At 50.9% G+C, this 16,854-nt stretch overlaps 6 protein-coding genes across 6 annotated transcripts; 3 read left to right on the top strand and 3 right to left on the bottom strand.

Moving 5' to 3' along the window:
* Positions 1–286: 286 nt before the first annotated feature.
* On the bottom strand, positions 287–5,550 carry N7533_009730 (DNA-directed RNA polymerase I core subunit RPA190; the record flags this gene model as incomplete). The annotated part of the gene is given in 6 exon segments (XM_057106380.1): positions 287–1,867; positions 1,933–3,556; positions 3,608–4,302; positions 4,319–4,721; positions 4,786–5,280; positions 5,366–5,550. The coding sequence occupies 6 exon segments, from the start codon at positions 5,548–5,550 to the stop codon at positions 287–289; spliced, it is 4,983 nt and encodes a 1,660-aa protein (XP_056957829.1).
* Positions 5,551–5,850: 300 nt separating this feature from the next.
* N7533_009729 (U4/U6-U5 snRNP complex subunit PRP3) lies at positions 5,851–7,596 on the top strand (the record flags this gene model as incomplete). The annotated part of the gene is made up of 1 exon (XM_057106379.1): positions 5,851–7,596. The coding sequence occupies one exon, from the start codon at positions 5,851–5,853 to the stop codon at positions 7,594–7,596; it is 1,746 nt and encodes a 581-aa protein (XP_056957828.1).
* A 300-nt stretch (positions 7,597–7,896) lies between these two features.
* N7533_009728 (RNA-binding snoRNP assembly protein NAF1) lies at positions 7,897–9,943 on the bottom strand (the record flags this gene model as incomplete). The annotated part of the gene is made up of 3 exons (XM_057106378.1): positions 7,897–8,585; positions 8,648–9,333; positions 9,384–9,943. 3 exons carry the CDS (start codon positions 9,941–9,943, stop codon positions 7,897–7,899), a joined length of 1,935 nt encoding a protein of 644 aa, XP_056957827.1.
* A 280-nt stretch (positions 9,944–10,223) lies between these two features.
* N7533_009727 (dolichyl-P-Man:Man(6)GlcNAc(2)-PP-dolichol alpha-1,2-mannosyltransferase) lies at positions 10,224–12,184 on the top strand (the record flags this gene model as incomplete). The annotated part of the gene is made up of 3 exons (XM_057106377.1): positions 10,224–10,276; positions 10,339–11,011; positions 11,069–12,184. The coding sequence occupies 3 exons, from the start codon at positions 10,224–10,226 to the stop codon at positions 12,182–12,184; spliced, it is 1,842 nt and encodes a 613-aa protein (XP_056957826.1).
* Positions 12,185–12,836: 652 nt separating this feature from the next.
* On the top strand, positions 12,837–14,337 carry N7533_009726 (heme-dependent oxidative N-demethylase family protein; the record flags this gene model as incomplete). Its single annotated transcript, XM_057106376.1, has 6 exons — positions 12,837–13,059; positions 13,121–13,223; positions 13,275–13,327; positions 13,386–13,509; positions 13,571–14,166; positions 14,192–14,337. The coding sequence occupies 6 exons, from the start codon at positions 12,837–12,839 to the stop codon at positions 14,335–14,337; spliced, it is 1,245 nt and encodes a 414-aa protein (XP_056957825.1).
* A 147-nt stretch (positions 14,338–14,484) lies between these two features.
* Positions 14,485–16,489, bottom strand: N7533_009725 (exonuclease V; the record flags this gene model as incomplete). Its single annotated transcript, XM_057106375.1, has 2 exons — positions 14,485–15,920; positions 16,036–16,489. 2 exons carry the CDS (start codon positions 16,487–16,489, stop codon positions 14,485–14,487), a joined length of 1,890 nt encoding a protein of 629 aa, XP_056957824.1.
* Positions 16,490–16,854: the final 365 nt, after the last annotated feature.

Genomic DNA, 16,854 nt, shown 5'->3' with positions numbered 1-16,854 from the left:
GGTCACCCGATTCATGTTTTATCCCCTTACCTAGGAGGTTCAAACAACACACTACGGACTTTCCACGAATTAATAAATATATTTTTATTTTGACTCAAATGCTATATGAACAGGGAATGGCACTTTTGTGTTCCGCTGGACAGAAAACTCCATATCATCAACACATCAAGATGGCAAAGCAAATAGAAACGCAAAAAATACTTTAAAGTCGCAAAATCGGAATATACATCTAATAGGAAACAAAGGAACGACGATGACGAAAGTAACTCCGGGGCAAACAAGGCGACTATGCTACAGGGGCGAGAACATCGAAGGCACCAGTACCAACGGTACCGGCACGACCGACGACGATCCTACTACTGGGGCCCTTGAGATCGTCCCAATCTCTCTCGAGGACGGCATCCTTCAGAGCACCAACGGTAGTTTCGAAAGACATCCGAGAGAAGGGTGAGGTGGAGTCCTTGACCAGGCCATTACGGCTGAAGGCCTTGAAGCCACCGGACTGGGTCATCACATCACCAATCAAGTTCAGATGGCGGTTGTCGACGGAGATACTGTGACCCTTGAAAACGGCGTCCATTTCGCGGATGATGGTGGCGCGGGCGGCCTCAACACCGTAGAGGTGCAGCATGTCGTGGATGGAGTTACAGTAGAGCGAGTGGGGCTTGATGATGTCCTGGTAGTCGCGCATGGCGAGCAAGTTCACACCATCGGTGATGATGTTGGCAGGGTCGCCCTTGATGTCATCCGCCTCGACGAAGACACAGTTGCCCAGGTTGGGAATAGACTGAATCACGGCGTTGTGGCAAGCCTGCTCAACGAGGGGCAGGAGCAGAAGCTTAGGGGTCTCGATGTCGTATTGAAGTTGGATAGTGCAAGAGCCGCCCTTCTTAGGGTCGAACTTGAACTTGGTAACCTCAACGAACTTGCCCTTGACATCGTCCTCGCGCGTGTTGCTGTCGTCGTCCGATTCCTCATCGGAGTCGCTATCCATGTCGACATCACCAGCGGGGCGAGTTTGGTTCACTGTCTCGTCATCTTCATCGGGGGTGTCTTGACGGTTCATGATGTCTTGCTCATCGTCGTCGGGTGCTTCATACGAGATCTGGTTGCTCTTGTTCGAGTTTCCGCTGGCGCGCTTGGCATCATCCTCGTCGTCCTCGTCATCGTCGTCGCCCGGTTGAGCCTCGCGATCCGGTCCACTGGGACCATCAGGAACTCGGCCAACGGAAACACCAATCTCAGGTTGAGAAGTGGAAGCCTTCTGGCCAGTCTTGTCCTCATTACGCTTCTTCAGCTCAGCCCTGGTGAGCTTGATCAGGCGAGGAATGAACTTGGCTTGCAGGCCGTTCTGCACGTCCTTGGTACAGATAGCATACTCCTTGCAGTACTCCTCGGCCGGGAAGAATGTGAGCTCGATGTCATAGATCTTAGCCTTAGCATAACCCATGCCAGAACCGATTCGCTCCTTGACTTGCACCTTGTCAACAACCTCAGCGACACTGAGCTTACTGATGGCCTTGGCAAACTTCTCCGAATCTTCCTTGCTCAACTCCTCATTCAACAGCATGGTCATGGTGGGGGTCATGATGTTAGCACTTGCCGTCATGACAATTTCACGCAGTCGAGGAATACCCAGTGTGACGTTCTTTGCGGAGTGACCAGCCAAATGGAAAGTGTTCAAGGTCATCTGTGTCGAAGGCTCACCGACGGACTGACCGGCCATGACACCAACAGCCTCACCGGGGTCGATGGTGGACTTCATGTACTTCATGTTCATCAGAACATCAAAGGTCTTCTTTCCAACGGTGCCGGCAATGTCCTTCTTCTTATCCTTGAAGAGGCCATCCGGATTGTCATCGGTGTACTGTAAACGTTGGTGAGTCAGAAGATCATCTAAAAGGGACAATTGAGAAGGGAAAGGGTGCCTACCTTCTTGAGTGCTTGGGCGAAAGCCTCCGAGGTACTACCCAAGTTACCGCCGGGGTGATAGTGAGACAGAATGGGATCCATAGAATCAAGCTTTCCGGTCTTGCGAGCCTTCTTCATTGCCTCCTTGTAGGCGCCAACTTCTTCCTTTGCAATGGTGTGGAAGTCATCGGCCTGGACTTGCTTCGAAATGGAGACATGATTCTCGGCGAGGAATCCGAAATCATTAAGGTGAACCTGCTTCGTGATATCAAGACCATCCTCTCCGTACAAGAATTGAACGATCGAGCCATCCGAGGCTTCACGAACGGAAGAATCGTACTCGGCCTTCAGGCCCTCCATACCCTTAATCAAACAACGTTGCAGGTAACCGGAACGGGAAGTCTTGACGGCAGTATCAATAAGACCCTCACGACCGGCCATGGCATGGAAGTAGTACTCTTGCGGCTTGATACCAGTCAAGAAACGACCAGAGACGTAACCACCGGCCATGGGATGAGTCTCAAAGGCTCGGAAAGATGGAAGAGTTTTTCCACTGATCATGACAGGGACACGACGACCTTCCAAAACCTGTTGACCCAGGTTACAAGAAATCAGGTTGGCGTTAACGCCTGAACCCTTAGCTCCAGTGATGGTCATCGACTGCATTTGATTCCAAGGGAAAGGCTTGGCAAGACCGCTCGGAAGACAGGCCGCGGTGATTTCGGAGGACAGCTTGGCAGATCGGGCGTTGGAAACACTGTCGAGTCCACCTTGCTTATCATCATCACGGAGAACATCCTCCAATCGCCGGTTTAACTCGGCGTCTTGGTCAGGAACGTTGGCCTGGTCCAGAGTAACATACTTCAGGGCAACCTCCCGACCCATTTCGGGAGCAGTCTTCAGCTTCTCTCTGCGTGCGCGATCACCCTCCTTGGTCAATCGGAGATCATCAATACCACAAGTGAATGCCCGCATGTTCAGGAAACGAGTAAGCAGACGTCCAAGAATACTGAGCAGCTTTCCAGCAACAATGTGGCCGTAAATCTCGTGAACAGCATCAACGAGACCTCCAGCAGTTGGACCAAGTTGCTTCTTATCGAGAATACCGCACAGATATTCTCCGTCCTTGAAAATGACGGTGCCTTCTTCGTTGTCCTTGCCCCAACGATCACCGGGGGTGGAAGACTTGCCCTTGAGGGTAAGTCCAGCACGATCGGCAGGCTTGATATTCTTGAGAATCGTCGTGACAATCTGCTTACCAGTCCACATCGGCTTGGGCTTGAGGAAAGCGGGCTCGACTGTTTGGATGCGGTCGCCTTGAATATGGGAATGTTCGGGGCGAATACAGTTGTAGAGCAATTGGTCGTAATCTTCCTTGTCGAAGAAACTATCACGGCACGTAAACCAGACAGCCATGGAAATATGATCCTGGATCAAACCTCTCAGAGGCTTTCCAGAGGTGGCGACCAGATACTGGTGATCAGCGTCTGCCAATGTTCGGGCCTCAGCCTGGGCGAGCTCGTTTTGGGGAAAGTGCATGTTCATCTCGTCACCATCGAAATCAGCGTTGTAGGTGTTACAGTTGGCGTAGTGCATGCGAATGGTCCGTTCGTTAGGAAGAACACGAGCCTTGTGACCCATCATACTGTGAAGAGATTAGCTAGGAAATCGGATGGAAATCAAAAGGTCCACAAACCTGGGCTTGTGCAGAGTCGGCTGTCGGTTCAGTAGAACCATATCTCCATTGGTAAGATGGCGGTAGACCTTCTTGTTTCGTGAGCCCTTGAGACGCCAGTTCGACGGGGCGAGCAGTTGGTTTGCAAGAGCAGTACGCTCGTCAAGACTCTTGAACTTCAAGTTGACGACTTGGCCGTTCTCATTCTCGATCGCGGAAGCACCGGGGTACTTGTCAGGACCGTTAATCACAGCTTCCTTCATCTCCCAGAAGTTGTGGTTGGTGACAGGCTCAGGGAATGTCAGCTTCTTAGCAAACACCATGGGCACACCGATCTCATTGGTCTCGAGATTGGGATCAGGAGAAATGACGGAACGAGCAGCAAAATTGACACGCTTTCCCATCATGTTCTTCCGGAACAAACCCTCCTTCTTTTCCAAGATTTGTTTAATACCGTTTGGCAGAGAGGCAATGGCGGAGCCAGTCACGGAAGTACGCTCGCGATCAATGAGACCGTTCACTTGGTCCTGAAGCGTAACGATAGCTTGGAGAAGATCGCCGTAGTTGCGCACTCGAGAAAGAGCCTTCTCATCCTCATTTTGAATCTCCTTGGAAATCTGGTTAATGAGATCGCACTGCTTAAGAACATTGTTGAAGGGGGTGTTCTGCATAGCCTCCATGATCTCGCCGGGGCCTTGAGGGGCAGCCGGGCGATACTTGTTGGGGGGGGACCATGATGCTCTTGATGAAGAACATGTCAGCAGAGACAACCTTGACACCCTTCGGAGCCGGGCGAGAATTATAGACGAGCTGAAGAACTTCGCTATCCTTTTGGAACAGAAGTTGCATAGCACTGTAGGCTTCGGAGGAGGTCACGAACTCCTGGCCAAACTCTCCAGCCGTCGCCGTCTTTGTGACCGCCGCTCCACGGCGGATCTCCTCCTCAGCACCGTGAACCTCGGACACGGAAGTCTCACCGCCGTCCTGCTTCGAAGCAGACTTCTTTTCCTGGTCAAAAAGAACCAAGCTGTTGGGGGCCTGGAATCCACCGGACATCATGGCCAACTTTGACTTTTCGGTCAAGCCCTTTCGGAAGATCTTGTTGTAGCGATCCTTTCGGTATCCAGGTGTGATACTGAACCGCAATGTTAGCTTAGATCAAACTCTATTGAGGGAAAGACATTCCAATAGTAACGTACCCACTGCAGTTGTGACATTTCTTATTGCCGTTGATGTCCTTCAAGAATTGCTTCACAAGCTCTCGCCTATGCTCAGCAGCGATAGGGTTCTTGGCACCAGCCATTATTCCATCCAATTGTCCGTCTTTCTTGGCTTGCTTGATGCAGCGGGTGACGTAGGCAGTGCGCTTTTCCATGATGGACTCATCGTCCTCTTCTTCAGATTCTGAGCCATCGCCCTCCTGTGTCTTAGCCTTGGAAGCAGCACCCTTTGCAGATCCAATCTCTTCCACCTTGGCGACTTCTCCAGTCAAGCCGTATTGGAGGAGGCGCAGTTTGCAGGTATACATGTTGACAAGTGAGCGAGACATTTGCAACCGATGACAATACACACACTGAGCGCGAATCAAGCGGTAGATATGATCGAAGAAGGTGACATTGTAAACGGGAACTGGGAGCTCAATGTGGCCGGCGTGACCAGTGCAAGACCAAGAGTTCAAGCGACATGTAGTACAGCTAATCAAGAGCAAAGCAATTGTTAGTTAGCCCAAAAAACTTCATCAATAGAACATGAAAAGAACAATTGAGAGTAGGATCTTACACATGGTCACCCCATGCGCCCATAGCAGGGTCATAAAGACCGCCAGGAACCGGGTTGTTAAAAGAGTCCAAAGTCGGAGTATTCTGAATTCTTTTCACTGATAGCTTTTTGATCTCCTCGTCGGAGTAGACGGTAAAGTCTACTCCAGCGATACTGGAGGAGACTGGGCGTGCGAATGTCGCCATTGTGCCCTGTAGCTCCTTGAGCGACAAAAAACGCTATGCGAATGTCAGGAAGGCCTGGAAGAGTCTCCAATGCGGAACGAATGAAAAAAGTTGCTCGCAGGCGTGGAGCAACTTTTTCTGCCATCTTTCCGCCCTGACCGCCTAATCGTGGGATCCGCGCAGCTCTGCAGCTTTGCCTCCGTTTCTTAGGCATTGAATACTTCCACCTTCCACCTTCCACCTTTCGACTTTCCCTCCTCTTGGTCGTGGTCCTCCTGGCCCTCCTGTGCCGCGTGTGATCTACCTCCAGTCATCATCACCATGGCGGACTCAGGTAATGCGCTGAAGCGACCTCATCCCGCAGAGGACGATCATAATTCTCAGAAAAGGACCCGCTCAAACAATGGATCCCCGGCACCTGGTCAGGCTGCTCCTGCGGCACCCAAGATGGATATCGAAAAGATGGTTGCGGAAGCAAGAGCCAAGGCCGAGGCTGTACGCGCCCGTCTAGCAGCAGCGCGCGGCGGCGCGACCCAAGCAGTGCCTCCTGCAGCATCAAGTCCCGCGCCAGGGTCTCCCGCGCCGAGTGCTGCAATGTCGAAGTTGGAACAAATGAAAGCCAGAGTTGCTGCCGCGACCAGCAGAGCCAATGCACCTTCTCAACATCGACCGAGTGCCCCGGCACCTTCACACCCTCCGGCATTCGATGACGAGGGCCTGTCCAAGGCTCGTGGTGGTCTAGATGTTGGTCTCCATCCAGCACTTCTCTCCGATAAAACGCCAGACTTCCGTGGGGCAAAGGGTAAAGGGGGCAACCGACGGGATACACCAGGATCTGCTTTCCAGCGCGGCAACAAGGCTCGACTGGATCTATCTGGTCCTTCGATTGAGGATATCAAAAATAACCCATACTTCGATCCCAGTCTCGATCCGAAGGCTACCGTTGCCAAACCGCGCAATTCCCGACAGTTGATTTTCAACGAGAAGGGCAAATATATCCAACAAGCTGCGGCTCTTCGGCGACAGGCACAGTTGGAGGCTATGAAGAAACGGATTGCGGAGAAGGCCCGACAAGCCGGTATCGACGAAGATATGGATGTCGAAAAATCCTATCTCGTACCCGCACCACCTGCCATTGAATGGTGGGACGAGGGCTTGGTCAACGGAGGCGACTACTCTGCTATCGTGGATCCAGCAAACGTCAAGGTGGACACTCCCGACACGATCATCACACGCTATATTCAACATCCTGTGCTCCTTGAGCCTCCACAGGAAAAGCACCAACCGGCGCAAAAACCCATGTTCCTTACACACAAGGAGCAAGCGAAGATTCGCCGGCAGCGACGCATGGCAGATCTGAAAGAACAGCAAGCAAAGATCCGACTGGGACTTGAGCCCGCGCCGGCTCCTAAGGTCAAGAAGTCCAATTTAATGCGAGTTCTTGGTGAACAAGCCGTCAAGGATCCCACGGCTGTTGAAGCACGTGTGAACAAGGAAATTACCGAGCGTCGTGAAGACCACGAGGCCATGAACGAAAATCGCAAGTTGACCAAAGAACAACGGCGCGAGAAGCTTGCGAACCAGCAAGAGACCGATGCTCAACTGGGTATCTATGTCTCTGTCTACAGAATCGACAATCTTGCCAGTGGCCGAAATCGCTTTAAGATCAATAAGAACGCAGAACAAAATCTTTTGACTGGTGTCTGCGTCACTCATCCCAAGGTCAATCTGGTTATCGTCGAGGGCGGTAAACACTCAATCAACAATTACCGCAAGCTCATGCTTAATCGAATCGACTGGTCCGACAATCCCGGTCCAACTACTTCTGAAAAGACTGAGGGTCAACCAATATGGTGGTCTACGGAAGATGATAAGGGAGAGCCACGTGACTTCCGTGACAATACATGCACTCTACTATGGGAAGGACAGGCGAAGACACGTGTTTTTAGGAAATGGCTGGGTGCCAGACCCTGCGAGTCCGACTCTGCAGCCAAGGAGGTCTTGGCTCGTGCAAAGATGGAGAATTTCTGGGCGCTGGCGAAGAGCGCCAAGCCTGCTGAATTTTAAGACATTCTGAGCCTTTGGTTTTTTTGTGGCATAAGTGACTGATCCGATCTGCTTTTGCTAATGACGAGCGATACCACCTAAGCAATCGATCATACAAGTATTATTATCTCATCAACTGTGTGTCTTCCATACAGCAAATATGTATTCTATCATCCATACAACGTACAAGCGAACTAAAAATATCCGAACCAAATCATGAACTTTTTTAAATAGAACCCATATGAAAAACACATTAACCCCGATCCTAATGCAAATGGTTGTGTATTGAGATCATGTCAAGAAGCAAGAAGAAAAATTAAATCAAGAGGGAGGTGGCCCTTGGTTGTTGCTCAGACTCCGTAGAAGATCCAGCTGAGCTTTGACTTGGTCGAAGTTCATTGCAGGAATTTGTTGTCCTTGAGGAGCAGCTTGCTGGCCCGGTTGGGGCTGTTGATACTGCTGGGGCTGTTGCGGTAGGTGATATTGCTGTTGAGGCTGCTGAAATTGCTGCTGCTGCTGGGGTTGCTGCTGGGGTTGCTGGTATTGTTGCTGGGGTTGCTGTTGTTGCAATGCAGCCAAGAAGAGCGGATTGATGTGCGCACCGGGAGGGATAGATTGGAAAGGATTCGGCTGAGCGAAGGGTTGTTGGAAGGGGAACTGGAAAGGAAACTGTCCCGGGGTTGCGCCTTGAGGAAGCTGTGCTTGCTGTTGGGGCGCATACTGCTGGTATGGAGCGAAAGCCTGAGGCATGCCGAATGCAGGCTGTTGCTGCTGTTGAGGATATGCCGGTTGGCCATATCCAGCAGGCTGGTGTTGAGGTGCTGCAGGTGCATACTGCGAGCTGCTCCCTTGCTGGCTCTGGCTCTGGGGACGACGGTCCTGATCACGCTCGTACGAGCCTCCTCCTCGGCCTCCACTTCCTCGGCCACGACCACCTCGGCCACGGTCAGAGCCCCGTCCGCCGCGACCTCTGCCTCCACGGAATCCAGATGCTCGCTCAGTGCCCTCAACTGGTGCCTCTCGAGCTCCCATCATTTCGTGATAATTCTTAGGCCGGGCGAGGGTGTGTAACCATCTTCGCCTCCTGCATCGTCATAGTTAAGTTCGGCGTGGCTCAACTTGGAGGGACCGGCCGGTCCTTTCTTTCCACGTCCACCACCACCATCCCTAGCATCCTTCCTTTCCTGGCGCTTCTGCTTCAGTCTTTTCTTGTATTCAGCCTCCGCTTCGTCGTCAGAGAATTCCATCTCTTCATCCGCAACCTCCTCGTCGTGGAAGTTAGACGCATCACTTCCCTTCAGACCCTTTAGGGGCTGTGTGAAGACAAATGTCGAGTGGGCCGGAACATAGTAGACAGTCATATCCTTAGAAAGACCTCGTTCAGTAGGCTCGGCGGCGGTTGCGTACATGACAGTGTACAAGGGATTCTCGACTCTGCCAAGGGTTTCGGCAACAACGCCGAGAACCTTGCGATCTTCCGAGCAAAGTAATGAGCCCGACTCCAGAACTTGATACTCTCCCGAAGTGCTGGCTTCGATGAGAGCGGCATTCTCGATGAGAGTCTTAACTTTTCCCAGTAGTACAATGGGCATTTCGGGTGTGATCGTAACATCCGGGATTGGCAGCACATCTTCCAAAACCTCGTTGGTAGAACGAATGTATCCTCCCGACTTGCCCTTTCCTTCTCCTTCATCATCAGAGCCTGCTTCGGCCTGCATCAAAATCTTGGCCTGCTCTTCGGGGTGAGAATGGGGTAGTCTTCATCGTCGCTGCTGTCGTCTGAGTCGGACGAGCTGTCAGAGGAAGACTCGTATGGAGATGAATCGACCTCCCACTCAGGGTGTTCTTCCTCCCCTTGTTCCTCGTTTGTGGTGTTTTCGATCAGTCCACTGTTGGCATCGAGGTTGCTTTCCTTGGGTTTTTGGTCCACCTCCATAGCCTCCCCAGTGGTTGTGGGTGCTTCATCGTCGGCAGCCTGATTGACTGCGGTTTCCGCAGCCTCTTGCTTGGTGGCTGTGTTGTTGTCCTCGGATTGGGCCATAAGTTCATCCTTCTCCAGCTGCACAGTAGGAATTTGCGGCTCCTGCTCGGTCTTAACTTGCTGAGTTGGCGGGGGTTGCTGGTCGCTGGGATTGTTGATCAGGTTCAGTCCCGGGATCACTGGGGCTTGTTGTATAGGAGGAGTGGCTTCAGTGGCAGGTGTGGAGGTATCGGTCATCGTACTCGGTACTGGAGTTCCCGCAGGCAAGGGTGTGTTGTAGAAATCGCTACCATCGTCTGGGGTTGTTGCGACGGGTGGCGTATCAAGCATGGAAGGTTTCACGGGTGGAGAGCCTTCAATAGGCAGTTCAGACCCAGTTGAGTGCATGCGTTGATCACTCATCTTTATGAGTACCTTTATTAAAACAAGGAATTATTGTAAAAATAAAAAGAAAGGCTGTGACAAGAAGAAGGAAGCGCAAGAAGTCGGCGGGAACTTTTTTTTTCGGAAGTGCCAAAGTTGCCGTTGCGGTCGCCGGAGCTTTTGTTATCGCGCCTTATCGCCTACCACCAAGTGGACTCTTCGTCTCTAACACTTCCAAGATTAACATCTTCAATCCTCCAAGGTCAACATTACGCGCAACTGTGGTGGCACAAAGGGGAACACAATGGCTGGACCTGACAGTTCTTCTTCTGGCCCAACGCCTCGCACAAAGGCCCGGTATGTGAAGTTTAAAAATAATTGGCGCATGGTATATCTAGCTAACACTGCTGTCCTCCCAGTCCTCCACCTCCACCGTTTTACCTACCATTAAATGTCACGCTATATCTATGCCTCGTTGTCAATGTACTAGCGGCTTTATTCGCTCCAATTCAAGACTGCGATGAGGTCTTTAACTTCTGGGAACCAACTCACTACCTCCAACACGGATATGGCCTTCAAACATGGGAGTACTCGCCGGTGTACTCAATTCGAAGCTGGCTCTACGTGTCGCTTCATGCTTTTGTGGGCAAGATAGCATCCCCTTTCATCAGCACAAAGTCTGCTGAATTCTATGTGATCCGAATCTTCCTCGCCCTGCTCTGTGCCGCATGCCAGACCCGATTATACTCTGCCATCTGTCGAGCCCTCAACCCCCGCATCGGTCTAATTTTCTTGATGGTCTCCATATTCAGCCCCGGCATGTTCCATGCAGCAACTGCCTTCTTGCCGTCCTCATTCACTATGTACACATCTATGCTGGGCCTGGCTGCCTTCTTGGACTATAAGAATGGACCCAAAACAGCCCAGGGCATTATGTGGTTCGGTCTCGGGGCAATTGTGGGCTGGCCATTCGCCGGAGCTCTTATTTTGCCTATGATTTTTGAGGAGATCGTGGTCTGTTTTTTTGCCGGGTCTCTGGGTTCTCTCTTCTACATGATATTTGACGGAGCTCTCAGGTGCCTTGCAATTGCGGTAAGTTCCAAGTGCCATCTCATCTTTACCGTTTACCTCTTCTAAGACACCCTACAGGGCCTTGAAATGGCAGTTGACTATGCCTTTTTCCGAAAAATCGCGCTCGTTCCCTGGAACATTGTCGCATACAATGTTTTTGGCGGCCAAGGCAAAGGTCCCGAGATCTTCGGCACCGAGCCGTGGACATTTTATATTCGGAATCTCCTCTTGAACTTCAACGTCTGGTTTGCTTTAGCTTTGTTGTCTGGTCCTCTGCTTATCGTCCAAGCTCTTTTCCGATCTCATACCACATCCGTTCAGACCGTGTTACGCTCTCTCACTTTAACCGGGCCTTTCTACATGTGGTTTGGTATCTTCACTTTGCAACCGCACAAAGAGGAGCGTTTTATGTACCCCGCATATCCTTTCATCGCTCTTAATGCGGCCCTCGCATTCCATATCATTCTCTCCTATCTCGGGTCAAGTAACCCGAAAGAGGTTATCGGTCGCTTGCCAGCAAAACTGAAACTCGCCGCGGTCCTGTCTGTCGTCCTGGTGGCATTCAATGCAGGCATGTTGCGTATTCTTGGAATGGTCACGGCATATAACGCCCCCTTGAAAGTTTTCCGGCCGTTGCAGGAAGTGGATATAGCCCACGCTGGGGCATCCGTCTGCTTCGGTAAAGAATGGTATCGATTTCCGTCTTCCTACTTCTTGCCACATGAAATGCGTGCCAAGTTCATCCGAAGTGAATTCGATGGCCTGCTTCCTGGCGAGTTCCCAGATGCGCCAGGCGCCCTTGGTCGACTGGAGGGTGCCTCGCAGATCCCATCTGGCATGAACGATCTAAATGAAGAGGATCCCGATAAATATGTGAGTACCCACGGTATAATCATTTCATTTGGTCTTTGCGACCAGGCTAACCTAGTGAAACAGGTTGACATTTCACAATGCTCTTTCTTGGTCGATTCCTACTTCCCAAGCCGTGAAGCAACCGAACTAGAACCCGACTATGTCTTAGATGAATCCCAGTGGGACCGCATCTCTTGTGCAGGCTTCCTAGATGCATCACAAACAAACCTGTTAGGTCGGTTGATCTGGGTTCCCGATCTGCCTTTCATTCCAAAACAGTTCCAGCGGAAATGGGGCGAATATTGTCTACTCCAACGCCAAGCCGACACCACCAATGTATAGTATATGATGTCATTCATTCTTGTCCATACTCAGTCTACAAAACAAGTCAAGTAGCTATTAATCCGAAGCTTTCCTCTGGACCTCCACTCTGTAGTCAGCCCACTCCTGAGAATCCGGGGTATAAACCTTGCGCTAATATGTGCTTTACCCGATCGGGAGAAAAAGTCCCTAAAGATGGCTCGGCCCAACAGATGATAAGCGTGTCCCCCGCAGATAAAACCGTGTTTTGTCTCGTGAGCCATACGATCTATCTGTCTCCCTGCAGCCTCGGATCAAACGGCTCGAAGGAGATGAGATAAAGCGGTATCCCCTCTTCCGGTTTCCCCGCGACTTGTGGCAGTTCAGCCGCACTCAGTCGGTTCCTCGTCAAACAGAGAATCAAATCGCATTGGATTAACAGGAAAGGCAATTGATGAGAGATACTTTATCCAGGTAAGAATGTTACACTGCAGTTGGGCAGGATAAGGGATTCTGAGTTTACTATAATAGGGTACTACAAAGGACCACTTAGCATATTCCATTCAACTAAACACTATAGCGTCTTCGAGATATCTGTCTCATTTCGACCATGGATAGTACTTCAGTCGAATAAATAACCTATATCCATATTCATTGACTGTATATAGCTGTGTTATACAGCCCAGCATTGGCCATGGCAGTGGCCAAATTCCTCCACGAAACCCTCCTGTCCGTCTCACCGACAAAAGACCCCGTGGGCATCTTCCTAGCGGTCAACCTAGTTGTCTGCCTTACAGTCCTCGTTTCTCGAAAATGGATCGCACACTTCAGCAAGTCGACGAGACCTGGCTCTCCCGATCTAGAGAAACCGACAGCCAGCCCAGGCGTTAGGGAGAAGGTGACGAGGAAATTCGGTGGTGAGTAGCCCATCCAAGCCCAAGGTTGAGAGTGTAACTTTGGTAACTAATTGCGAAGCAGAATGGACACCTTCTACTTTCAAGAGGCCTACCGCAATGCCTTACTCTGACTGGGATGTCCACAACACCAAGCCCATCCCGTACAGGCCCTTTCGATATGGCCCGTGAGTTCCAAACACATAGCACATGCCAACTTCAGCTAATATTTGAAGCAGAAAGTATTTTATAACACTCGGCTTGAGAAGTTTGAAATGGGACGAATGGATAGGTAAATTCCACCTTAGCAGCGGTGCAGAATAAAGACTAATAATTGTATCTCTCTAAAGAACTAGACAACCATTACCTCAAATACCACGCCGACAAGAAGGCAAGAATCGAGCAACGCGGAGAAAAGTGCTTTGGAACCGCACCAGAGGCAATGGACGGTGCCATCGAACTACTTGAAGAACTGTAAGCAAACCTCCCTTCCACTATGAGGACAATGAACAAGACCTAACCAACCCTCAAATAGATGCACCTATCTCCCAGAGCGCTACCCAAGCATGTTCGAAAAGACCCCAACAGGAATAACCAACAAAGTCACCAACGAAACCTTCAACATAACTCAACGCCCCTTACCCGAAGACCCCATGGCGACAGCAGCCCGACTCGTCCAAGACGACCTCGCGCTAATGTTCGAACGACCCGACGGCGAATACTACCTCCTAGCCGGTGCCATCCTACTAGCCGGCTTCTGGCGCCTGAGCGACAAATTCGGGATGCGACTTTCCGAAATCCACACCTCGGGCGACGTGCCTCAATACCGCGAGAAGCTGGAAAAAGGCATGATGAACTTTTTCCGTCGATTGAAGCCCGAAGAGCCCGTTCTGCGCAATAATTACTTCATCCAGGTAGATGATAGTCTACCCTGGTCGCACAGTATTGGGTCCGAGGACGCAGAGACCGTGTCGTGGAATACGGCGCTGAAGAATAAGGCTATTGAGCATCATTTCTTTCGCTCTGAGAGGCAGTCTTTGAGGAGGTTGCCGAAGTCTGGAGCTGTGGTTTTTACTATTCGGACGTACTTTGAGCCTATTACGGAGATTGTCAAGGAGCCTTATGTGCCTGGTCGGTTGGCTTCTGCGATTCGGAGTTGGGGGGGATGATGTTTCGAGATATAAAGGGAAACAGAAGTATGAGGAAGTGTTGTTGGAGTATTTGGATCAGAAGCATGAAGAGCAGGTTGCGAATGGGCTAGAGGTAGAGAAGGAAGATGAAACACGGGCTTATCCGTTGTAATTAGATTTATTATTGACTTGCGTAGGTATTCCAAGTTTTATTTTAGACTCTAGCATGGTTTATTATGAGAGGATCTTTTCTCGTTTCATGAACACCATATCGATGCAGGATGGATGAGTAGAATTTTGGCATGGGATGTATGAGACTTCAGATATCTGCTGAAGCACTCGTCCTGCCCCTGCTATTTCGTCTGGCATATTCCAATGCCCGCTCTTGTCTCCAAGTGCACTCCTCGTTGAAGTCACAGAAACGACATTTCCAAGCCTCCATGACTTCAACGCCACGAGGATCACGCTGGCCGCGCCACCATTCCATTTGTTCAGTAATGTAGGAACTCATGGTGTCGGTATCGTAAAAGAAAGATCTACTTCCAATATGCCGGGGTTGGGGATCAGTCGTCGGGGCCGAGGACACATATCGTGCCGTGAGAACAGGAGAAAGGAGAGTCGGGTACTCCTTGAGCATATCCGGCTGGGTGTGGGATGGGATAGATGGCGCGACAGGGGGCGAGGTTGATAAAGATTCGGGTAGGAATGTAACACGGAGTTCATCTTTCATGTATTCCCATAGGCGTGCAAGAGTTCCATGTGTCAAGAGGACGCTTGTTGAGTCTTGACTAGCTTCGGAGGGGCTCGATACCGATGCGGACCCAGAAGACCTCCTTATAGCATCATCCATATCAAGCTCTGGGGAGGACTCGGCATCAAAAAACTCAGCGTTCAACCCACCAACTTCAGTTATGAACGTATCAGTAAATGGACGTTCTGGATCGAAACCGTATCGTTCTGCAAGAACGTAAATTGTGACATCGTCGCTCGTAATAAGACGGTTGAGCATATGGTAATACAATTGCAATTGCAGGAGTGTCGGCCGGAAAGATGTGCTCTTTACTGTAGGAGCCGATCCATTCGCCTTGGTCTTCACGTCTGTCATGTATATCCTCGGCAGGTCATAAACAGCCATGGATTCCTCTTCGGCGGGGTAAAATTCCTCCACGGGTTGGTGCTCAGCAAGGTCTTCAAGCCTCTTTCCGCCCTGGGAGGAAGAAAGCAAATAGTCCGACAAGGACACCTGGTATTCAGGCAAGGCGGCCCGTGATTTTGCTGCATCTTCATAAAACCTCACAGCTGTTGCCTCGAACTTGGAGTCTGGACATTCGTACGACAGCTGATCAATCACTCCATTAACCACCTCTCCGTCGATGAGGCCCCAAACTTCCAGTTCGCGAGTGATGCCATATTCACGCAGCAGCCGCAGTCCCTGAATTACATTCCATATCCTGAGGGCCCATGCATCCTCTTTGGTCGTAATGTCGACTGGCACGGTAGTGTATATCTCGTCCTCGAGGGTCTTGTGCACGATGCTGCCCTGTTTCATGGCAGGTGTTCTTCTTTTCCTTCCATGTTTGGTCAAAGTATACCAATACTGCAATTCACACCAAGCAGGCGAAACCAAGTCAGTTACAGAGAAGGACTTATTTGGTGGGCGTCTGAACCGCTCCACGGGAGACCTGGTGTCGATCGTAGCAGCCGCCTGTGCCTCTTGTGTCCAAATCAACTCACGTGCAGCACTGCGCTCCCGCTCTCGTTCTCTGCCTTCGGAGGAGTGAGGGTGTTCCACTAAACGCTTCGGATAATAAAGAGTCAGCTTGAGTTCGAAAATCTGTCAGAGTTGCACCCGGCTTGAAGAAATCCTTACCAAGCGGGCTGGACCTGTTGTTTGGTCCCGGACTTGCCCTATCTGCAGATCCCCTTGCAGCTTGCGGGCCGACCCAAAGACCTTGACTCGATTGTCTCCATGGCGAACGAGGCTTCTCCCGGCCCAGCACTTTAGGCAGCCGGACACCCGGGGCATTCTCAATACCATCTTCAATATCCGCGACGAGCGCCGCGAGAGTCGCAGGTTGTAAAGTCTCGATATCTGAGGGGTCCGGTAACAGTACCCCGTTTGTATTATGTGCTACCGGCACGGCTGTAGGGATCGGGGTCGAGGTTGAGGTCGAGGTCGGGGTGGCGTTGGGATGGATAGTCGCGTTTTCCGCGATGGCTTGGGCGAGTAGCTCGTTTAGTAGCTCGTCTTCTTCAGGAGAGAAATCCGATCCGTAGTCGCTGGAATCAGATTGTTCCCGCGGCAGTTGCGGTGAGCAGGACATGCCTGCGACAATCGAGAGAGCTCATTTCCCAGTGGCATGCGAAAAGTGACTCGGAAGATTAAGACGCGCCATGCGTCATCGCAGGTCAAGCTTGGGAATTCACGGCCGATCATTGGATATCGATCAACTCACAACTTTCGAAGATAGTTCCAGCCAAATACTGTTGAATCATTGGCTATGTTTCGACTGGTATATCCGATATCAAGTAAATGAGAAATAAATGAGAGAAAAGAAATCTAGGTCTATTGTCTAGTGTTGTTGGCCGTGGCCAAAAATGCATCGCTCATCAAAATAAATCCTCCCCCTTCCAACGCCGGTTATGTCAGGCGTGGAATCTATACAAAGGTCCCAATGTAAATTCTAAA

Source organism: Penicillium manginii, assembly GCF_028828005.1.
Source record: "Penicillium manginii strain IBT 31320 chromosome Unknown utg000006l:1.0-4164085.0:1.0-4166146.0, whole genome shotgun sequence".
Lineage (NCBI taxonomy): Eukaryota > Fungi > Ascomycota > Eurotiomycetes > Eurotiales > Aspergillaceae > Penicillium > Penicillium manginii.
The sequence above is the reverse complement of the archived record's forward strand: the minus strand, read 5'-3'. Positions and strand labels throughout refer to the sequence as shown.